Source organism: Mytilus edulis, chromosome 6 (assembly GCF_963676685.1).
Source record: "Mytilus edulis chromosome 6, xbMytEdul2.2, whole genome shotgun sequence".
NCBI lineage: Eukaryota > Metazoa > Mollusca > Bivalvia > Mytilida > Mytilidae > Mytilus > Mytilus edulis.
In genome coordinates, this window is record NC_092349.1 from 25,544,694 (window position 1) to 25,569,931 (window position 25,238).

Below are 25,238 nucleotides of genomic sequence, written 5' to 3' on the forward strand. Positions count from 1 at the left end.
AGATAAATTAAGTAGTATAAGAAAAGCAATATGAGTATGTTAAATTTGATGTATTCCCTTTTTGTGCTTCTTCGTTACATTTGTTGTTGTTATAGTGATATTAAAAGATCATAACACAATATTGACTGCTGTAACCCCTATTTTTTACATTTTTACTCTTTGAGTATGTTTGTTTTGTTCATGCATCGTTGACAATGTAATGGAATTTGATGCGACTGTCATACAAGTGAGAGGTTTAGCTAGCTATAAAACCAGGTTCAATCCACCATTTTCTACATTAGAATAGAAAATGCCTGTACCAAGTCAGGAATATGACAGTTGTTATCCATTCGTTTGATGTGTTTGGACTTTTGATTTTGGATTTTCCTTTTTGAATTTTCCTCGGAGTTCAGTATTTTTGTGTTTTAACTTTTTTTCAATCAGATGGATGTTTATATAATAACATTAGGTGTTTTTATAAGTATTTAACTGTAAAAAAATAATTAGCGAACTTGACGAAATTGCTACATTTTATCACTTTTTAATACGAAAAAATAGCAAATATTTAAGGCCTTTAAATTATCATGAATTTAAAGAAGAAAGAAAATGAAAACATTTTTACTATTTATTGGAAAAAATTGGGAGAATGAAAATGTTTATTAACATAATTAGACATATTTAGATGAACTATATGAATAATTTTATTGAACAATCAAGTAAACTTTAAAAATTATCAAAAATAATTGAGTAAATTTGATAACTCTACAAAGTTTACAAAGATTGGAGAAAATCCATAAAATAGGGTAACAAGAATTAAGTCTAAAGAGGCATGATTTTTATTAGTTGTAAGTGGCTTTGAACTAGCTGTCAGTAACTGCAAGTTTTCTCAGAGGCTGTACTAAGTGTCTTTTTGTTGTTGGGATATACAAGTACCTGGCCACGTCCATTCTGTGTAATATTTCTATTTGCATCCATCTGATGAGATAAGACGTTTAAAAAACTGATTTGTATAGTTAGTTCGACTATGTGGTATTGGCTTTGCTCATTGTTGAAGACTGTACGGTGATGATAATTTTATGAATTTTACCGTTAAACTCTATTACAAAATGTAATAATGTATATAACATGTGTTAAGTGTCTCATAGGTCAAATTTATGACTGGGTATTGATTGTTTTATTGTATACTGTGATTTGTAAATATTGTCAATCAATATGTGACACTATAATAAAATATATATTTATTATTATTATTTTATAGTTGTTAATTTGGTCTCTTGTGGGGAGTACCTGTATAGAGTTAAAATAACAAACTTGTTAATCGTTTAATTAGTAAAAGCTGTTATCTAATTAATCATGTTAGTTGAACAGGAAACTAATCATAACATCAGGATAAACCTTATTACAATTAACTAAATCAGTATTCTAACTGCTTAATAACATCAGAGACATATATATGTCTCTGATAACATGTGTTGATTTTTAACGATGTAATGAGTAAACAAATCCAACCTTAAAATTTTGACTGAGAAATAAATAAAATTGTAATATAAGCTTAAACATACTTAGAATTATTCTTAAGATATGATATAAAATATTATCGGGTGCCGAATTGACTATAAATAGTTGCCGATTTAACCAGGAGACGATCTATAGGTGCCGATTTGATTTTTTTTTATAATGTGCCGGTTTGCCTTGAACATCTTCGAGTTTTGTTGGAACGACAAATTGAAAAGTAAAAATTAAAAACCAGCTTCCTTTCCTCAATTCTCACAATAAAAAAAAGTTAGCAGGTAATCAATTTAGGAGTAAGTGTCCGATTTATGAAAAAAACAAGAATGTGTCCAAAGTACACGGATGCCCCACTCCCACTATCATTTTCCATGTTCAATGGACCGTGAAATTGGATAAAAAATATAATTAGGCATTAAAATTAGAAAGATAATATCATAGGGAACATTTGTACTAAGTTTCAAGTTGATTGGACTTCAACTTCATCAAAAACTACCTTGACCAAAAACTTTAACCTGAAACATGCACTTTCATTTTCTATGTTCAGTGGACCGTGAAATTGGGGTCAAAAGTTTAATTTGGCTTAAAAATTAGAAAGATCATATCATAAGGAACATGTGTACTAAGTTTCAAGTTGATTGGACTTCAACTTCATCAAAAACTACCTTGACCAAAAACTTTAACCTGAAGCGGGACAGACGGACGAACGAACGAACGGACGAACGAACGAACAGACGGACGGACGAACGAACGAACGGACGCACAGACCAGAAAACATAATGCCCCTCTACTATCGTAGGTGGGGCATAAAAAGCCTTAATTCTAAGGGTCAAAATTCTGTAACACAAGAATGACAAATCCAATATATTCAAAAAGGGAGCTTACTTCCGTCAATTAAAATAATATGTTAAAGTTATCACAAGAATAGCTTCAGCCTTGGTTTAAAAGATTTTGAGTTGACGTGCGAAATGTTGACGATTGATGAGTTGAGTCAATGACAGTTGGACAGGCGTCCCGAAAAAGGTCCTGCTCCCCCTTTCCACGTAATATTTACAAACCAATTATATAAAATGTATAAGGTTATATATATAACCATTGATATCAATAGCCATATATAAATGGATAATTATATCTCTGATATAACTGATTTGCGACGATGCAACTACTAAAATTTGGATTATAAATAAATACTTTTAAATTCAAAATATCAATCAATATCTTTTCAATTGAACAAATATGTACTGAATAAGCATCATGTAATTCATTAAATAAAGAAATAATAAATTTATAGTTTTAAACAAGGGAAATAACAATTACATAATCCTGTCTGCTGCGCATGTGCAAATAACAAAGTCACCATTATATTATCCGAAATATTCTTGTATCTTATTATTGAATAATTCCTAGAATCTTTCTTGGCTTTGATAGCTCTAGACATTTATACTCACTGGTTTTGATAACTAAATAAATAGTTCGTTTTGGTGCGTTCTTTTTTATAAATAATAATTAGGTTTTTATTTGTTATATAATGGGTTCCAAAAGAGAACAATACTAGCATGCTTATTAGATATCCATAACTAGCCAAATTATAAACGTGATAGGAAGCACATAGAACATGTAAATCTTGCAATTGTTAAAAAAACCCACAATCTAGTCAAATCAAAGACACATGGGATATGTAGATACATGGCCCCATCCTCTCTCTAAAAAAAAATCACCATCACTGCCCTGGGAACAGTATAACTGACATATGTTCCTGCACTGCCAGAGGAGAAATTCTGCAGGAATGAAAATTATGCCCATCATTTAAGCATCAAAATTCTAAAAAAATGTTTTCTTTCTATACATTATATACATTGTATCCTGTGGATGCTAGATCTTAATATAGCGTATCAATAATTAAAGTCATAAGAAACGAGTGACCGGTGAAAAATATTGTTCTTCCAATTCTTAAACCAATGCATACAAACATCATAAACTTAGTCTTCTGTGCTCGAATTTATCATTTTTTTCGTGTAAATATCGTATAATCGTCAATTTTTTTTTCAATTGGTCAGTGTTGTTGTGAAAATATGGCAGGTAATTAAAGTTCGTGTTTTAAAGCCGAAGTTTAACGATTGTCACCTGTTTGTCAACAATTGACGAAAAATAAACAAAAAAGCATGGAAATTGAGCACGTGTTTAACATGTAAATTCAGATAATAGTTTATTTTAAGGACATCCATGCGTATTGTGGTCACCGGATTTTTACGAGATGGGTCACACTGAGGTCATCTTGCATACGGAAAATATATCGGGGGAATAGCTTGCTGGAAGGAAGCAATTCAAATAAAGTAAACTTCTTCTAAATATGAATAAATTAAAGAATTTTCTTCAGAAAAAAGTATATGTACATAAGTTTTACAATGAAAACTATCCATTGAGTTATAAAAAACATATGCAATATTTTTTTTGGATTTGAGGTTTCTTATGACTTTAAAGGATCGCTAGTCCAAATAATTATGACGTCTTGAAAGGCTATTATCATGATTATAATTTTTTTCTTTGACGCCTTACGTCGAAGTAAGGCGTCAAAAAAAATTAATTATATTAGCCTTTCAAGACGTCATAATTATTTGGACTAAAGGATCGCTATAAACTTAAAGAAAAAAAAGAAGCTGTTTTGTACAATTTTCATGACAAACCTTAATTATAATTAAATTGGCATAGTTAACAGCTCCATGTGTTACACAGTGAAGTGTGTTTACGATTCACTTGTTGAGTATTTGGTTGCAAATTACAATAATTACGAATTTCAAGTAGCAAGTTACGAAAATCCAGTTGCGAGTAAGGAAAGTTACAAAAGATGAATTGCTAGTTACTAAAGTCATATGTTCTGTGAAAATGGGAAAAACTATTTTGATTGGTTGATATAGAATAGTTGCTGACGGTATTACACAAATGTTTCATGTACACTATCACAACTCAACCTTTTCAACTCGCAGCTTGTAACTCATGATTTAAGAAACCGTTAGTGTGTTTAGGGTTAGTCAAAATAATTATGACGTCTTGAAAGCTAGGCTATTTAAATATTGTTTTCTGTTACTAGGAATTTGTGTCACAAAAAAACAGAAAGACTTTCAAGATATCATAATCATTTTGGCTTTATTAGGATTATATAAATCAATATGCTGAATATCATTGGTGGTTATGGTACAATGTGCATGATGTGGTACAGTAGAGCCTGTGACATTCTCTTAATTATGTCCACCCTCTTGCATGGTCAACATCCAATGGTGGCCATTTATTGGGGTATTCAATCTTGAGATGTTGACCATTTATTGTGGTATTCAATCTTGAGATGTTGACCATTTATTGGGGTATTCAATCTTGAGATGTTGACCATTTATTGGGGTATTCAATCTTGAGATGTTGACCATTTATTGGGGTATTCAATCTTGAGATGTTGACCATTTATTGGGGTATTCAATCTTGAGATGTTGACCATTTATTGGGGTATTCAATCTTGAGATGTTGACCATTTATTGGGGTATTCAATCTTGAGATGTTGACCATTTATTGGGGTATTCAATCTTGAGATGTTGACCATTTATTGGGGTATTCAATCTTGAGATGTTGACCATTTATTGGGGTATTCAATCTTGAGATGTTGACCATTTATTGGGGTATTCAATCTTGAGATGTTGACCATTTATTGGGGTCATAAAACATGGGTTGATGTTTTATCTAATAATGTTACCTGTTGTAATCAATCAGGGTTGAAGTTTTCAACTTGTATGTTTCTTTAAAATTTTCCTGTACAGGTAACTTAGGTTTCTTTCAAAATTGACATTTCACCTTTTTTGAAAATATAGAATAAGACATTGTTTTAGTCTTTGTTAATTAATATTATTTTTGATTTTTCTGTCTTTTGAATTTATTAAAAAAAAAAAAAATTATTTATTTTTTTTTTATTTTTTTTTATTCATTTTTGTATGATGTTGTTTCTTATTCTTTTATGTCTTCTTAGTAAGAATCTTGAGAAGCAAAAAGACAAAAATGTCAAAGATAAAGTTATTGACTAGCATTTGAAAGACAACAGACTAATTATTTTTTTTAAAGTAAAACAAAAATTAATGTACATGATGTTCATTGTATTTAATTGTTTATTTGCATTATTTAATGAATTATTATTAATAATAACTGTTATCGGTCGTCCAACTGTCTATATCACTCTGTTCAGCTCTTAATATTATTCCGTATCATGTCTTTGTGACGTCAAATACGTTGACCCGGCCTTAATAACTTTGACCCGGACATATCAGCGACGTCATAATGTTTGAACCGACGTTAATAACTTTGACCCGAACTTATCAAGTCATCTTTTGTGTGCTGGTGAAACAAAGAAAACACTTCTGAAACACGCAAATATAGCCCGATAAATCGATTATCAGATTATCTGCATATTGATATTGTAAAATATCAGCTGCTTGACATTATATGAAGGCTTTTTGATCTCGTTCGCTATGCTCACTCGACAAAAAGCTTCATATTATGTCTCGCAGATGATATTTTATGATATCAACATGCAGATAATAAAATTGACGGTACTAATTTTCTTGCACCAGATGCGCATTTCGACAATACATGTCTCTTCAGATAACCTGATAATCGGTACATAATCAAGCAAATGATATTTTTAAAGAAACCATGAAGGAAGTAATTTTTAGCAAGCCTGTTTCTTAAAAAAATAAAATGATCAGACAATATCAATCCTCTTATAATAAATTTTTATAACATCTATTGTTATTCAGGAAAACTACAAATATCATTATACAGTTTTAATAGGAAAAAACTATTTTTGTCTTTTTTTTTTTTTAATCTGAAATCAGGAGTTAACATAATGGACATGTTGAAGAGACTTATTTTTCAAAAAAATATTTAAAGAAAAAAACTGTCTTGCTTTGCCTTTTTGAAACAAATGTGAACTTATTAAATATGACATCTTCAGTTTGGCTAATTATAATATCTGTCAGTTAAAAGCCAAAATTTGACAAAATACACTTATATAGATGGTTACACTTTTATGGTCTATTAATTAAACCATTTTTTTTTCTGTGTACATTTATATTGTTAGAAGTGCTGGACTGGTATGATACATATTCTAGGTATACATTTGCAAATATTTCCCTAGACCCAGGCCTTTTAGATAGAGTTAACAATTTCAGGGACTTGAATGAATTAAGACTTTAAAACCCTTGATGAAAAATCAATTTAAAGAAAAATATAAGAACATTTTGGAAAATAGATTTAAGAATAAAAACTATGGTAAAAACTGTATATTCAAATGTGTCACATAGAAAGTTAGTGGTCATAATTTAGAAATGGAAAATAGTGGACAATATAAAATTCCTAGAAAAGATAGAATATGTAAATTGTGCCACTTGCTGGACAATGAAGAACACTTCTTCCTTAATTGTAAAATTAACAAAACAACTTTGAGATAATCTATTTGAAAATTGTTTACCTTCTCATAATATTGTCTCTTACCCAAGAACAAAAAGTGAAAGAAATGCTAAACCTTTATTACATGAATATGTTGAAAATATTGGCTCCCTTATAAAATAGTCATTATTATAACTGAGGGCAGGAACCTAAAAAAATCCATGTGTTTTAATTTCTTATAGAATTGTTAATTCTTTGCATTATAAATGTTTTTTTGTTTTTTGTTTTTTTTTGTCACAAACTAAATACCATATGTTTATATGACAATACAAATATTATCAAATTTTGTTGAATTAATGAATATTTTGAATATATTTATTCAACAGAGAAATAAGGAATTGCCTAAATTTTATTTAGAATAAGTTCTAAAGACAATCTTTAGCATTTGTAAAACAGTATTGAATGCAGATAAGTCTATATACTATAATTTAACTAAAGTATAAATCATTTTGTTTTACGAAAATTAATTTGAGAAACAACTTTTCAATAGAAAAAGGCAGGGATTGGGAAAGTTTGCATTATATTAGAAGATGATATTCATTTATTCTTCTTACCATAAAGTAAATGTAAAAAATAACTTAAATCGATTAAAAAGGTATAATGTCAAAACAAAAAGTCACGAGTCAAATTAAAAAAAACCAGCTATTTATTCAACTAGTTATATTATTTCATTTTATTTTTGAATTTTCTTGTCATAATCACAGTAATTAAATTTCACAAACACATACAGAAAAATTTTCATATGGGCAGACATTATGAGTAAAAAACGTTTTCTGAGTATAATGCAGAACATTTGTGTATCATTACAGATTATGTTGATAGTACCTCAGTTGTCAATACTGTTATGTCTAAAATGTTTAGTAAATATGTCGAACAGTGGCAAGGCAATTTACAATCAGAGAAAGCTTTATCTGGTAAAGGTGGTAACAAACTTCGTACATATAATCTATTTAAGAACAGTTTTGAAACGGAAACTTATTGTAAAATTCCAATGCCATTTTCGCAAAGGAGTTCTTTTGCCAAATTTCGATGTGGTGTAGCACCACTAAGAATAGAAACGGGGAGATTTGAAAAATTAATTTTAAAAGATCGAGTCTGTGATAATTGTATGAATATTTTAGAAGATGAAGCCCATGTTATTTTATCGTGTCCTTTGTATGATGATTTTAGAAATAAATTATTTGATGAAGCAACACATTTTAATAGTGATTTTATGTCTTATGACAAATGTATGATGATAAACAGAAATTAGTGTTTTTATTTACAGATAATAATATGATTCGTAGCTGTGCCAAAGCCTGTAATCTTATTTTAAATAGACGTAGAAATGTTTTATACTGTAAATAATGTTAATGTCAATATGTTTTATAATAGATGCATTCTTTATATAATTTTTAATGTTATAGTCTCTTGTAATTCTGTACAGAATGGCTCTCTTTTTATATTTATATATTTTTACATTTAATGTAATGTTGTATTATATATTTTTGAGAGATGAGACTTAAATAAAATATTGAATTGAATTGAAAAATACATGTATATTTTACCTGAGACACATGACCTGTAAGTTATATAATTTTAACACTTCAATGCAGTCAAGATTTCCCTTTATCCTTGACTAGTTTTTGATTAATACCTTGTGTATTAATTAAGCGACAGGGGGTATAATGATGGACATATAGGGCCACCTTGATGGACATAATTTTTATGGCCACCATGAATAAGATAATGTCACAGGTAGCTAGGTTAGTCCGAATTATTGACATGATTGATAGATTATAATTTTTATATGACTTAATTATTACTATTAGACAAATGTGGATGGCTTGGCAACAAATAGTAAAAACAAATATCAGTTCCTTATATCGATCATGTATATATATATAGCTAGCTGGATTTTAGGTTTAAAAGTTTAAACCCATACATGTTTGTATGTTACAAACCAAATTTTCCATCCCAATACCTGTCATCATGGTAATGATAGCAAACCAAATACTGTAAAATCATTATTATGAGTTATATATACCAATTTGCAAGGGAACCACAAATTTAAATGATCGACGATATATATACAAATTTCTAAAAAGTTATATCCAGAGTGCAAGGTTTCAGCAATCTATGAAAATTGGTACCCATGAAAATAAATGAAACCACAGTAAATATATTTTGATATAAATGTCTTGTGACGGTGAAGTCTTGTCAATAATAATATAACCTGTTCACTTATACTTTACAGAAAATGGGTAAAGTTAAAAGACAAAGAAAGAAACTGCATACAGAAGCAGTAAAAACTACGGACAACAAAGTAGAAATAGTAGATATGATGGATACAGACATTAAGGTAAACTATGTACAATCATATAATGGATACAGACATAAAGGTAAACTATTATTTGACAGTTGTCGGAGAATCACTATGATAAATGCAAGCATTTATTTCTGATTACAGTATACAAAGCTCAGACTTTGTTCTTGAATTGGTATAATCTGGGCCTTTACTCGTAACACTAAGACAACCTCAATCTGCAATGATCTAGTTAAAATTCATTATCCACACTAGCTCCATTTTGTTTATGTGTCGTGTGACATATATATACAACGAAAAGAAAGTTTGAAGAACTGATTTTAATTAGATTGTGTCAACCTCACAGAGAGGGAATGACTATATAAAATTAACATGCTGAAAGCCTAAAATCTTAAAGGTAAATTATCTTGATGCCAAATTTCAATCTTCATCCAATAACATAATAGTCCCATCATGGGGACAGCTTATTAGAATGGTCTTTAGTGATAGCTATCTCATCTTGTTCATGTAAATCAGCCTCAAAACCAGTTTCTCTAAAAATATTTATTTATGGGATCAAGGGCAAAACAATAGCATCTTTTTGAGTCTCCCTGACATGCCTGAGCAATATTCTGGACATGCATAATATATTTGCAACTGGACATTTATCAAGCAACAATCTATCTACCAATTCACCAAAATTAGTAGTTTTGTACATAATCGAAGTTAACCTTTTGATAATTTTTCAAAAAACTGTTTTTATTTATTTTTTGTAGCAACCAGAACTAAGGTTAGACAATCCATTTGCCAATCTGGACCTCGACCTAGGTCAACTAAAGCAGAAGCTACCAGATTTTGATGCTAGAAGTCAAGTGACAAATAAATCTTTGAAAGGTTTACACATTAAAAAGAAAGATAAAAAGAAACTTAGACATGATATTTGGATCAAAAGTAAGTGTCACAAAGTAAGGGTATTCTGTATAAACATTGATTGATAGTTGGTTTTTTAACGTGTCTTTTGCCACTTTTGGCTATTTTGTGGCGGTCAGTTTTTACAGGTGGAAGAAGTCGTAGTGCCAGGAGAAAACAACAGACATAGTCAATTAAGAATGGAGTTGAGTGCACCCACAAGATCGGGGTTTGAACCAAAAACCTCTAAACTAGTTAGACCACTTGACTACCAAGGCACCTTCTGTGACTGTATAAAGAATAAGACTAGTTATCATCTATCTATAAAATAAAGGACATAGACATAAACTATACAAAGACAGAGAAATGCAAAATACCAGATAAGCATATAGCTATCAACAATGAGCAAAATCCTTACTGTGAAGTAAGCTGTAAAAGGCCCATCCGGCCAGTATCAGAAACAGTACAATAGGCATGATCGTGATGATATCGAAATCTTCACTACAATAATAAACCAAAAACAGTTTTAAAAGACAGCAATCAATCAAAAACAATTACATGTACCTGATTTTAGTCTCACAGATTAGTATAGAATGTGGCCGGTTAAGGTAGGTAGATACAGGGTGTTAATTAAAATGAATTTTAGAATGTTTTCAGAAAAAAAACATGAAATTAAATGTCCAACAAATTACAATTTGTTTATACGTTTGTATATATAGACATAAAGTGAAACCACAAAATCATAAATCCACAAACAATGCCAATATATGGTTTATCTTTGAAATTTGGTATCCACAAAAATATCTGATTTCACAGTACATGTATTTTAAAAAATCAAATAAAAAGTATATGTCACTGGATTATTTATAGACTTATTTACTGCAATTTGAATATCCAACTATATAAGGTATATTGGTATTAAGTTGCTATTTTGGATTATTTGGCTGTTTTATTAAAAGGAACAAGGTACCATATCAAAGACATCTTATCTTTTGGAAATAGGTCATACATTATTTATGGTGCAAAGTACATTTAATAAATTATAATGTAAAATGACTTCAACATAATTTGTTGTTTTTGATTTCCTTTTCCTTCTTCCCAAATCTGAATATACATGGTACATTATGTATTTTTATGCAGAATTGAATGCAGTTGAAGCAGCAAAGAAAGAAGAAAAGGAGAGAAAGAAGAGAGAGAAGACAGCTATTGTGGGTGACATAGGAGCTATGGGTGATGCCCTTCCTACCATAGAACTCTTAATGAAAAAATCAAGTAACATCAACAGGTGCGCTTTAGCTTGATAAAATTTTATGTTTATTGTCATTATACAATTTTATAATTGATTGATTAATTGATTGATTGGTGTTAGACACCACTTTCGACACTACTGTGCTATTATATGGCGGTCAGTTTTTATTGGTAGATAAAGAGTGCCCAGAATTTATGGTAATGGCAGATACTTGGTCATGTTTTTAGTCGATTCACTTTTTTGTAAAGATTGAAATTAAAATTTAATAAGAATACACTTCACACCATCTTTTGAAATACTTTTTGCTTGCATATCAAATCATTAATGACATGTCAAGAGAAGATGCAGAATATATTTAAAAAAGTACACTGCCTTGGTGGTCTCATATGGTAGCATGTTCAAGTGCTGGAGGTCAATGGTTTGAATCCAGGCCAGGTCAAATGGAAGACTTTGAAATTTGTATTTTCTGTATCTCCACTAAGCATGCATTGTTATGTAAGAGCAAAGACGGGTTGGCTCAGAGTCAGAATAATGTGTTCAGGTAAGGTGACAAATCTTCCATGTTTCAAGCTCATTGTTATGTAAGAGCAAAGACGGGTTGGCTCAGAGTCAGAATAATGTGTTCAGGTAAGGTGACAAATCTTCCATGTTTCAAGCTCATTGTTATGTAAGAGCAAAGACTTGTTGGCTCAGAGTCAGAATAATGTGTTCAGGTAAGGTGACAAATCTTCCATGTTTCAAGCTCATTGTTATGTAAGAGCAAAGACTTGTTGGCTCAGAGTCAGAATAATGTGTTCAGGTAAGGTGACAAATCTTCCATGTTTCAAGCTCATTGTTATGTAAGAGCAAAGACTTGTTGGCTCAGAGTCAGAATAATGTGTTCAGGTAAGGTGACAAATCTTCCATGTTTCAAGCTCATTGTTATGTAAGAGCAAAGACTGGTTGGCTCAGAGTCAGAATAATGTGTTCAGGTAAGGTGACAAATCTTCCATGTTTCAAGCTCATTGTTATGTAAGAGCAAAGACTGGTTGGCTCAGAGTCAGAATAATGTGTTCAGGTAAGGTGATAAATCTTCCATGTTACAAGCTTGTTCTTGTCCTGAATATGCAAATTACCTTGCCGCTTGATGTATAGCCGCAATTTAAAATAAGCTATGTATCACTGATTGAAAGATTGGAATGGTAGTTCGAATAACTTCTATGGTGTATGAACAATAATGAACAAAAGGGTAGTTTGACCTTGACTTCCCATGAGGGTCTTACACGGTCAATATAGAACAACACTTCAACAAAGCACTATTGTAGACAGATGCCAGCTTTAAACTTTGTAAAATAAACTTTTTAGTTGTGGTTGTTTGGGTGCATGATATGTGCACGTGGCATTGATGATTGTCATTTAACGGAAAAACCATATCATTGCATTCTTTTTGTGGTGTAGAATCAGCTAGTTAACTTGCCCCGTATCTTATTTGTATCTTCAGCTGTTGTGTGGGAAAATAAATTGAATTTAATTTTTAAAAAATCCAAGCTAAATTATAATTTATTTTTATCTTATCAAGTGATCAAAAAGAACAGAAGAAGCGAGGTATTGCCACGGAAAAGAAAAGAAAAAAACAAATGTGAGTTATTTGGAACAAAACAAAATAATAAGTTTTTTTTATTCCAAAAGAATATAGGGTTGATTGGTCGACTTTAAAAAAAGTCTATTTGATAGTCACATTGGAGATAATTCCATGTTTTCAAGATTTAAACCATGATGCCTAATTTTTATTTCTCTTATTTTTGGTATGGCTTCAATGAACAAAGTGATCATGGTGATGTCTGTTTATATGAATGGGGTAAATTTTGGTTAACTAAGTAGAAAAGTTACAACAACTGATAAGTTTACAAAATTCATTTTAAGAAATCCTCATAAGAAAGTCATTGATGGTGCTCACAATAGAGGCTGGTCTGGAAACCTTAAATACATATCTTTGATTGCAGCACTTTTATTGTTTCTTTTATGGCTTGGTGGTTGTGTTATCTCAGTCTTCCATCTTCATTAATCAATTTCAGAACTAGGGTTGTGAGTTCAGCATTTTCTAGATCCACATGAATTGATTTAAATTGGCAAAATCCAAACCTAATATGCAATTCTAATGCAAGAAATTTGTAACGTTCATTTTGATTGGATAAAGTCAATTATTTACATGCAGTCAGGGGTACTACTTGTACAAGTGTATTTTATTTACTTGAAGAAGTAAAAAAATATATACACATATAAGTAAATAAATAATGTTTGAATAATCTCCCCTTAATTTTCTAAAAAATTTACTTGTATAAGTAAATTTTTCTTACAATCCCACAAAAATCCTCAAGTTTTGAGATATAAAATTATGCCTTTAATGATTTTTCCCAGGTTTGCTCAAATTTTTTCATTAAAGTTCAATGTTTCATCTCATTAATTCATCAAAGAAACTGATTGAGCAAAGATCTTATATATTTGCGCAAGGCAATCAAAAATTGCTGCTTTGGGGCTTGTAAATGAGCAGTGTTATTATGAAGATAACAGACAAATGGGATTTTCATTGTCCATGAAATTACACTTAAATGAATAGTAAAGACATCTGTAAAGGGTACACAATTTAAAATTCTATTAAAGCAAAGAAATCTGAAGAATTCAAGAAAAGAAGAAAGGATGATTTTTTTACTTATACAAGTAAAAAATTCTGAATGCCTAAGGGACATAACTCAGCCAATATTTTTTTTTACCTATACAAGTAAATAAAATTCACTTGTATAAGTATCTTACAAATTTACTTATATGTGTATATTTTTTTTTACTTCTTCAAGTAAATAAAATACACTTGTACAAGTAGTACCCCTGACTGACATGGTAGGACTTGTTTCTAGCAAACGGCTTACGCCGTTAGCCGTCGGCAAACCGGCATGACACTTGTTTGTAAAAATATTCAGCACTGCGCATGACCGGCTTACGCCGCTCGAGCCGGTTTGATTTGACCGGCTAAGCGGCGAAAAACATGGCTGACTGTTGTAAGAACCGAATTTGTTCATTTAAAACTGTATTGTTAATCATTGCGAAATAGCCAAAACGCGCTAAAAACGGCATAAAACCTAACTAAACAAACTAACATTTGTATTTATATACTGTATTAGAATTGCCGAGGTCTCAAGGAAGATAAGTATTGGTAACTAATTGTAGTCACCCTTTATAAATAAATTATTTATTGTTATTATTATTATCATATTTATCCTGTTGTTAATTGTTAATTGTAAATAATTCAGCAACGTATAAATGCTTTGTCGCTCTTGAGAACGTTTTTGTTACAGTTGTGAACTTTTATTAAATATCACATTTCAGTCTGTAAAAGATATAGTTGCAATTTTCCTTCTTCGTCTATCTCAAACAGCTGGAATAGGCCATAACCTATTATACATTGTAGCTGGTAGTAATGGTCCTTGGGCAGCCATGTTAGATTTGCCGGTATATAAGCCGTTTCACTTGTTTCTCGCACGAATAGGCGTACGCCGGTCACATGACCGGCGCATGACCGGCTTACTAGAAACAAGTGCGCCCCATGTCATTGACAATTGATGCTATGGTACGGATGCACATGTGCAGACGGCATATGCCAAAGGAGTAGGTTCAGTAAGACCCCTTTTTGGCCCCAAAATATAGCAGTTTTACAAAATTGTGAAATTATAATCTTTTGGTTATTTATTGGAAAGTAGAATGCTTCTGCTACATAAATATAGGCTGTTTTTGACAATACAATGTACATGTATCAGGTTCTTGCATCATTAAGTCATGCTAAATTACTGAAATCTTCACAATTTGTGCATTTTAGTTAAATTTTAGACGGTTTCCGTCTAAAATGAAAGTGGCCGCATTCGTGTTCATTCATAATATTGAAATGTAACTTGTATTTGAAGATAATACATAACATATATAAAGGTTGAGGATGAACACGGATGCGGCCACTTTCATTTTTGGGGAAAGACGGCTTCAAGCCATCAATTCCCTAATGGGGTTGGCCAGAGTATCATTCCCTCACGTCAATCATTTTGTTTTGACAGTTTGGAAACCCCCTCAAAATGTCATACTGAAATTGATGACAAGGAGAACAGATTGACTTTAAATACATTTTTTACACATTTCCCTTCTGTTTCTCATGAAATTATCGTATATTGAGCTTTCCCTTACACTATATACGTTTCTTTTACAGTCCGGAAAAATCAGTATTACGAAATATTCTAAATATATCTAACCTAGTGACGTCAATGTTGGAATGCCACACTACACAGGGATATCCTTTATTCAGAATCATTATAAAAATCATTCACAGTACTTGTATACTAATTTAAAATCCGTATTTGTTAAATATAAACCTAATGATGTTTGCTGTAGTGTAGATGATTCACACGCCAACATGAAATGCTTGAATCTGAGGTTATAATCAGATAATATGTAGGTCAACTTTCGCGGTAAACAATGTCAATGGGGATACATGAGATTGGGGAGAGAAACGGCAGTTTTCATTGTTTCTGTAAAGTTCTGTTTTTAGAATCTTCCTCCAATTCAGGAGCACCTCAATTGATGAGTAATTTTACACTAAAATAAAAGTAAATGTTTCTGAACATTTAAAATGTGACATTTAGTATATGAGTAGTAGTCTTCTATATAAAAAAAAATGTGTACCAACATAATTATTGAAATGGTTTAAAAAAAAAAAAGAAATGTTGCTTTTTGTAGTTTATACCTATTGAGATTGCGGAGAACAACTGCAGTTTTCATTCTTTCTGTAAAGTTATGTTTTTAGAATCTTTCTCCAATTAAGGAGCACCTCAATTGATGAGTAATTACCCACTAAAATGAAAGTCAATGTATATGAACACTAAAAATGTCACATTAAGTATATATATGATAAGTAGTCATCAATTAAAAAATAATTTTGCGTACCAACATAATTATTGTAGTGGTCATTTTTTTTTCTCATTTTTTTTTAAATATTGCTTTTTGTAGTTTAAAGCTATTTATTCATGAATTTTACAGATATATCAAAATGTGGGATCTGGAAACAAACTCACACAGCTTTTATATCAATCATATTTGATTTTATAAGTACATGTGTCCCTGTGATGAAAGTTGTAACTGGGAACTTTATCAATGGAAAATTAAAACTGAAAAGATTTTTCAGTCCTCACTTTCTTGAGAATATTGTCACAAAAAATTGAGAATAGTCTTAGCCTGCTGTTCAGTTGTACATAATTAAAATTATAAAATATAATGTAGTAGGCCTAGTTGTTAAATTCAATTGAATTTTAGATAATTAACTCCCAACTTAAATAAAATGTTTTGATTTAGAAGGTGCAGATCTCATTGGTCCAAATTGTCTCTATGATGAATTCTTGACTAAGAAAATGAAATAACAATAAACAACAATTAGTTTCATTATTGTCAGCCTTTCTATATGTTCTAGCTGTTCTTTTGCTCATTCTTTGTATGTAGACTATCAAAAGATACCCCCCTAAAAATTGGAACAATGGCCGTCTTTTCCCTTCAGAGCTCTTCAGCTCTTTGATTGACCAAAACCAACTGAAAAGTGACGTTATTTGGCATATTTGATAGATTTTTCATATTTAAGCTTGAATCAATCAGTTAAAATTTTTCCCAAAAACTAATCAAATCAATTGTGATAGACACTTAAGTGTTTAAAAAGTGTCCAAAATCTTTCGTTAGATGAACCTGAAATTTGAGGCCAAAATCGGCCCTTACCGGACCTACTCCTTTTAAATACATGTTTTAACGTTGTTTTCAGTCAGTTTCATTAGAATGAAGAAACAATATTGTATTTTAAGCTCCGACTGCATCAATTGGGAATTTGATGGTTGCAAATACCCGTTTACTGTCTCCGCTAACGCGTCGCCAGTAAACTTAATTTGCGACCATTAAATCCCCAATTGATGCCGTTGGAGCTTAAAATACAATACAGTTATCTCCTTATTGTTGCGGAATTAATAAAACTAAAAAGTAAAATCACAAAAATAATGAAGTCAAGGAAAAATTCCGTCCGTCCGTCTGTCTGTCTGTCTGTCTGTCTGTCTGTCTGTCTGTCCGTCCGTCCGTCCGTCTGTCTGTCTGTCTGTCTGTCTGTCTGTCTGTCTGTCTGTTCGCATAAACATATCGCACAATAACTTGAGTACAACTTATCTAAATTTTATGAAACTTAATATAGTTGTTTCTTATGATGGTCAAATGATCTGTATACTTTTTCGTGAAAATAAGATTAATACTTTTTCAGTTACGGCACTTTCTAACTAAAACAGGGGTGTGTTTTTTTCACATGTCGCACCGTATCTCAAAAACTATTTATGATTATTGCTTAAAATTTTACACACTTTTTTGTTATATTAATCTAAAGATATGTATACTTTTTGGTGATGATTCAAAATTTTATTTTTGAGTTATTGAGTGTTTTGTAAAAGAGGAGGTTTTTTTTACATGTCCCGCTGTATCTCAAAAACAATTTATGATTATTGCTTAAAACTTTACACACTTCTTTGTTATATAAATCTAAAGATCTGTATACTTTTTGGTGATGATTCAAAATTTTATTTTTTAGTTATTGATTATTTTGTAAAAAAAGGGGAGGGCTTTTTTAAATGTCGCGCTGTATCTCAAAAACAATTTATGATTATTGCTTAAAACTTTACACACTTCTTTGTTATATTTATCGAGAGAACTGTATACTTTTAGGTTTTGATTAAAAATTTTATTTTAGTGATATTTAGTTTTTTGTAAAAAAATAAGGGGGGGAGGGGGGTTTGGGTTTCACATGTCCCGTTGTATCTCATAAACATTATATGGTTATTGCTTAAAACTTTAATTTAATTTAATTTCTCAGAAACTATTTATGATTATTGCATAAAACTTCCTCACAAGACGTCAGGCGTATCATGCGCTCATGGCGCAGCTTTTATTATATTGGTATATCTAAATTTGGCAGTGGGTATATTGTATATTCTGTGTGTTCATTATTATTTATTATTATTGGTTGAATACCCATTTTCATGGATTTTGTGGTAACAGGTGGAAGACAAATTTAAATGTTCAATAGTTATCAAAGGTACCAGGACCAGGATTCTAATTTAATACACCAGACGCGGGTTTCGTCTACATAAGACTCATCAGTGACGCTCAGATCAAAATAATTATAAAGCTAAACAAGAATAAAGTTGAAGAGCATTGAGGGGGTGCTTTGCTTTTGCGCCAATTGGCATTTCATTTGCGCAAAAAAAATCTTTCATTTGCACCACAAACCATATTTCATTTGCGCCAATATCACAGGTAAGTACAGGTAAATACAGATAAATACATGTAGATACAGGTAATAATAGTATAAAACATACATTTTTTCAAAAAGTCTTTTAATAATAAAGAAAGTTTTAAACATATTCCTCAGAAATCAGTTATCATAAAACCATACAAGTTATGTTAAAACCTCGATAAAATCATACAAGTAATGCTAAATTCATACAAGTAATGTTAAAACCTGAATAAAACCTTGATGTTTTGAATAAAATTGTTCATTAAAATGTGTATGGAATAACTCCGGTCCATTGTTGGTTCTTTTGAAATTTGCAGTGGGTGTAACAGCCCAAAATGACGGTGGATATCTAGATTCCGGGCCTATATATATATAAGTTTCCAAAACATATATCACCATGCAGATGCTTTCCGAACTCTGACTCTGAGTTGTTGAGATTCTACTTTCTGATGGTTTACTCCATGGTTATGCTCGTTTAAAGTTTTTATAATTGTTTTGCTGTCCGCATCAGTCGTAATCCTGGCTTTACAGGTTTTTTTGGTACACCTGAAGGATTTATTTTCATTATTTTAAACATTTGATAACCTATATATGTGGTCATCAAATTTCACAGAATTATTTCCTCTGTTTGTCTCAGATTTGACTATGTCCATCTTGACACCTCACACTGGACTGGTCATGTGAACACTATATATATAATTATAACCTTAGTGACTCTCAGTATTGTATATGAACTCACACAAATATCCAGGGGGAGATAATGTACAAAAAAAATCGTAAATAATATTTACTTTTTCCGTTATATTACCTGTCATACCTGTAAAATGGCGCAAATGAAGGTTGTTTTTTTTTTGCGCAAATGAAAGGTTTGATTTTTTTGAAAATTGGCGCAAATGAAATCCGCCCCATTGAGGACCCAATGAATTTCTCATTTTCTATAAGTTTGTACATGTCATATGCAGACTTTGGCAAAACCACGAAATCCAAGTATCCATGAAAATGCAAGATTTCCTCAATCACTGAAAATCAGTACCCCAAAAAATAAATGAATTCTCAGTTATTATAAATATGATGTGTTATCACTGTGATTTGAAATTTTGCAATTATTCAATGCTAGATATAACATTATTGTATACATATTTTGTAGGATGGAAGATATCTCGATATTCAAACAGATTTTAGATCATCCAGCATATAAAGAGAATCCTACAGAGACAATTACTACACACTTACAAAACAAACTAAAACAAGAAGATGCAGGATAATAAAATATTATATTCAAAGTTTTGAAATCTTGTTTTTGATAAGGAGTAGGGCCAAGTGAAGGGTTGTTAGGATCGCACAAAAAATTGTGCACATCTATATTTATACTTTCCATATGCCAAATGTTTGATGGTATATATAATCAAACAGGCATGTGAGCTTTTCCAATCACTTGCTGATGACCCTGCAGGCCAACCAACATGGCTGACATTGCTAAAAATAGAAAACAAGGGTAAAATGCAGTTTTTGGTTTGTATCTCTGAAACTAAAGCATTTAAAGAAAATTTGACACCAGATTAATTTATTCATCAGGTTAAGATTTAGCTGCCCTGAAATTTTCAGACAACCAGTCCCTGGATTGCTAACCCTGAATTAGTAATTCTAATGAAATTTTGCTGTTTTTGGTTGTATGCACGAAAGTTATAATGTGTTAATCTGATATCATGATACAGTTTGGACAACGATGGATTTTGTTAGCTACGATGTCAAATTATCGATATTGGTAAAACTATAACATTGTATAAGATGTGACAACATGTATCAATGGTGAACATATAAATCGACCTCACCGCCATTCTTATCCACGATATAATATTAGAGGTTTTTCAACTCGTCATACTGGCGCTTACAAAGTAAGCCAAGAAGTGTTTTAAGTACTTAATATAAGAATAAAAGCCTCTTGAATAAAAAGAACAAAAGGCAATTATACATAAATCGTCTTGATAAAAGAACAAGAGGCAAAAATACATGAGTGAAAGCGTTGTTAAAAGAACAAAAAAGCAGTAATATATGATTGTAAGCATCTTGATAAAATAACAAGAGGTAATTATATTTGAGTAAAAGCGTCCAGTTAAAAGAACAGAGTCAGTTATATTTGAGTAAAAGCGTCTTGATAAAAGAACAAGAGCTAGTTATATATGAATGAAAACGTCTAGTTAAAAGAATAAGTCAGTTATATTTGAGTAAAAGCTTCTAGATAAAAAAATAAGAGCCAGTATTATATGAATTAAAACGTCTAGTTAAAATCATAAGTCAGTTATATTTGAGTAAAAGCGTCTTGATAAAAAAAACAAGAGCCAGTAATATTTGAATGAAAACGCCTAGTTGAAAGAACAAGTCAGTTATATTTGAGTAAAAGCGTCTTGCTAAGAGAATAAGTGAGTTATATTTGAGTAAAAGCGTCTTGATAAAAGAATAAGTGAGTTATATTTGAGTAAAAGCGTCTTGCTAAGAGAATAAGTGAGTAATATTTGAGTAAAAGCGTCCAGTTAAAAGAATAAGTCAGTTATATTTGAGTAAAAGCGTCTAGATAAAAAAATAAGAGCCAGTATTATATGAATTAAAACGTCTAGTTAAAATCATAAGTCAGTTATATTTGAGTAAAAGCGTCTTGATAAAAAAAACAAGAGCCAGTAATATTTGAATGAAAACGCCTAGTTGAAAGAACAAGTCAGTTATATTTGAGTAAAAGCGTCTTGCTAAGAGAATAAGTGAGTTATATTTGAGTAAAAGCGTCTTGATAAAAGAATAAGTGGGTTATATTTGAGTAAAAGCGTCTTGCTAAGAGAATAAGTGAGTAATATTTGAGTAAAAGCGTCTTGATAAAAGAATAAGTGAGTTATATTTGAGTAAAAGCGTCTTGCTAAGAGAATAAGTGAGTTATATTTGAGTAAAAGCGTCTTGATAAAAGAATTAGTGAGTTATATTTAAGTAAAAGCGTCTTGATAAAAGAATAAGTGAGTTATATTTGAGTAAAAGCGTCTTGATAAAAGAATAAGTGAGTTATATTTGAGAAAAGCGTCTTGATAAAAGAACAAGTGAGTTATATTTGAGTAAAAGCGTCTTTTTTAAAGAATAAGAGGCAAAAATAAAAGTGTTTAAGAACAAGAGTCAGTTATAATTGAGTGAAAGCGTCTTGACCAAAGAACAAGAGCCAGTGCTATATGAATAAGTGAGTTATATTTGAGTAAAAGCGTCTTGATAAAAGAATAAGTGAGTTATATTTGAGTAAAAGCGTCTTGCTAAGAGAATAAGTGAGTAATATTTGAGTAAAAGCGTCTTGATAAAAGAATAAGTGAGTTATATTTGAGTAAAAGCGTCTTGCTAAGAGAATAAGTGAGTTATATTTGAGTAAAAGCGTCTTGATAAAAGAATTAGTGAGTTATATTTAAGTAAAAGCGTCTTGCTTAGAGAATAAGTGAGTTATATTTGAGTAAAAGCGTCTTGATAAAAGAATAAGTGAGTTATATTTGAGTAAAAGCGTCTTGCTAAGAGAATAAGTGAGTTATATTTGAGTAAAAGCGTCTTGATAAAAGAATAAGTGAGTTATATTTGAGTAAAAGCGTCTTGCTAAAAGAATAAGTGAGTTATATTTGAGTAAAAGCGTCTTGCTAAGAGAATAAGTGAGTTGTATTTGAGTAAAAGCGTCTTGCTAAAAGAATAAGTGAGTTATATTTGAGTAAAAGCGTCTTGATATAAGAATAAGTGAGTTATATTTGAGTAAAAGCGTCTTGCTAAGAGAATAAGTCAGTTATATTTGAGTAAAAGCGTCTTGACAAAAGAATAAGTGAGTTATATTTGAGTAAAAGCGTATCGATAACAGAATAAGTCAGTTATATTTGAGTAAAAGCGTCTTGCTAAAAGAATAAGTGGGTTATATTTGAGTAAAAGCGTCTTGATAAAAGAATAAGTGAGTTTTATTTGAGTAAAAGCGTCTTGCTAAGAGAATAAGTGAGTTATATTTGAGTAAAAGCGTCTTGATAAAAGAATAAGTGAGTTATATTTGAGTAAAAGCGTCTTGCTAAGAGAATAAGTGAGTTATATTTGAGTAAAAGCGTCTTGATAAAAGAATAAGTGAGTTATATTTGAGAAAAGCGTCTTGATAAAAGAACAAGTGAGTTATATTTGAGTAAAAGCGTCTTTTTTAAAGAATAAGAGGCAAAAATTAAACTGTCAATTGTTCTTGAACAATTGAGAGGTCTTTCCTTTTGCAATGTAAAATACATGTTCAAATAGACGTAGAATGTATTGAAAAGCTTTAAAACACACTGAAAATCCTTTAAATAAGGTTAAAAACACTAAATTCGCTATCTCGGACATGACCTTGACCTTTGACCTTTTGACCTTTGTCAAGGTCATTAGTCCCCAATGTCATTGCTGAAGACCCCATGGGTCTAGGACCTTCGGTTATGTAGTAAAAGCTGATTTTGTCTTTTCAGAAACGTAAAAGAGGCTTTATGCCCCTTAAAAAAAGGTCAAATCTCTGCGGTCAAAATGTAACAAAGTTGCGCCGTAATGACCCAAACATTTTCCACTATTTAAAATTTCCGTAAGTATAATGGTTTCTGAGATTATCCCATAACAAGGTGTTAGGTCAAAGGTCAAGGTCAACATACAAATTTGACCTTGAGGTATTTTTCAAAGATACATGAATTGATGATGATTGGTGAAGATCCTAGGTGTCTACGACTTACGGTTTCTGAGTTTTGGTGGCCAACCGACACCGGTTAATTTTCATAGGGGCATAACCCTACCAATGAGTCGTTGAATCTTTTCGATCCAAATGTAACGAAGAACCGGGGTCTGGTCCTGAACAAATTTCACCCTTCGTTTTTTTTCTACCTATTACGGTTATGGTGTTGGAACGATAACAAGGTTTTTTGGTTTCGGAGGGATTACTCCGAACCGACAAAATATTTCGACTCACAGGGTGAGTTCCGGATAGGTATTCATGAAACCAATACAAAGTGTGAACATGAAAGCGACATGGTTTACGGTTACGGAGGGAAATTTTGTCAAAGTTTGGCGGAACAAGAAGAATAATAATTAAGGTCTTTCCTTTTACTAAAGGGAAAGACCTTACTGTATTTCTTCTGATTATTATTATTATTATTATTATTATTATTCTTTTTGTTCCGCCAAACTTTGACGAAGTTAGCCTCCGTAACCGTAAGACGTGTCGCTTTCATGTTCACACTTTGTATCGGTGTAATGAATACCTATCCGGAACTCACCCTGTGAGTCGAAATATTTTGTCGGTTCGGAGTAATCCCTCCGAAACCCAAAAACCTTGTTATCGTTCCAACACCGTAACCGTAATAGGTAGAAAAAAAACAAAGGGTGAAATTTGTTCAGGACCAGACCCTGGTTCTTCGTTACATTTGGATCGAAAAGATTCAACGACTCATTGGTAGGGTTATGCCCCTATGAAAATTAACCGGTGTCGGTTGACCACCAAAACTCAGAAACCGTAAGTCGTAGACACCTAGGATCTTCACCAATCATCATCAATTTATGTATCTTTGAAAAATACCTCAAGGTCAAATTTGTATGTTGACCTTGACCTTTGACCTAACACCTTGTTATGGGATAATCTCAGAAACCATTATACTTACAGAAGTTTTAAATAGTGGAAAATGTTTGGGTCATTACGGCACAACTTTGTTACATTTTGACCGAAGAGATTTGACCTTTTTTTAAGGGGCATAACACCTGTTTTAGGTTTCTGGAAAGACAAAATCATCTTTTACTATATAACCAAAGGTCCTAGACCCATGGGGTCTTCGGCAATGACATTGGGGACTAATGACCTCGACAAAGGTCAAAAGGTCAAAGGTCAAGGTCATGTCCCATATAGCGAATTTTGGTGTTTTTAACCTTATTTAAAGGTTTTTCAGTGTGTTTTAAAGCTTTTCAATACATTCTACGTCTGTTTGAACATGTATTTTACATTACAAAAGGAAAGACCTCTCAATTGTTCAAGAACAATTGACAGTTTAATTAAACTGTCAATTGTTCTTGAACAATTGAGAGGTCTTTCCTTTTGTAATGTAAAATACATGTTCCAACAGACGTAGAATGATTTTAAAACGTCAAGGTCAACCTTAAAAAGCTCGAAAACACACTAAAAATCCTTTAAATAAGGTTAAAAACACTAAATTCGCTATCTGGGACATGACCTTGACCTTTGACCTTTTGACCTTTGTCAAGGTCATTAGTCCCCAATGCCATTACTGAAGACCCCAGGGGTCTAGGACCTTTGGTTATATAGTAAAAGCTGATTTTGTCTTTTCAGAAACCTAAAACAGGGGTTATGCCCCTTATAGAAAGGTCAAATCTCTTTGGTCAAAATGTAACAAAGTTGCGCCATAATTACCCAAACATTTTCCACTATTTAAAACTTCTGTAAGTATAATGGTTTCTGAGATTTTTCCATAACAAGGTGTTAGGTCAAA

The 25,238-nt window shown here is 31.4% G+C and overlaps 1 protein-coding gene across 2 annotated transcripts; it reads left to right on the forward strand.

Moving 5' to 3' along the window:
- The first annotated feature begins 2,996 nt into the window (after positions 1 to 2,996).
- Positions 2,997 to 20,024, forward strand: LOC139527408 (uncharacterized). 2 transcript variants are annotated; one of them, XM_071322820.1, is made up of 6 exons: positions 2,997 to 3,105; positions 9,209 to 9,313; positions 10,033 to 10,207; positions 11,306 to 11,450; positions 12,973 to 13,032; positions 19,889 to 20,024. In XM_071322820.1, exons 2-6 carry the CDS (start codon positions 9,212 to 9,214, stop codon positions 20,004 to 20,006), a joined length of 600 nt encoding a protein of 199 aa, XP_071178921.1. In that variant the 5' UTR covers positions 2,997 to 3,105; positions 9,209 to 9,211; the 3' UTR covers positions 20,007 to 20,024. The 2 variants fall into 2 exon arrangements, with proteins under 2 accessions (XP_071178921.1, XP_071178922.1); XM_071322821.1 differs by having other exon boundaries at positions 3,088 to 3,111.
- The last annotated feature ends 5,214 nt before the right edge of the window (positions 20,025 to 25,238 follow it).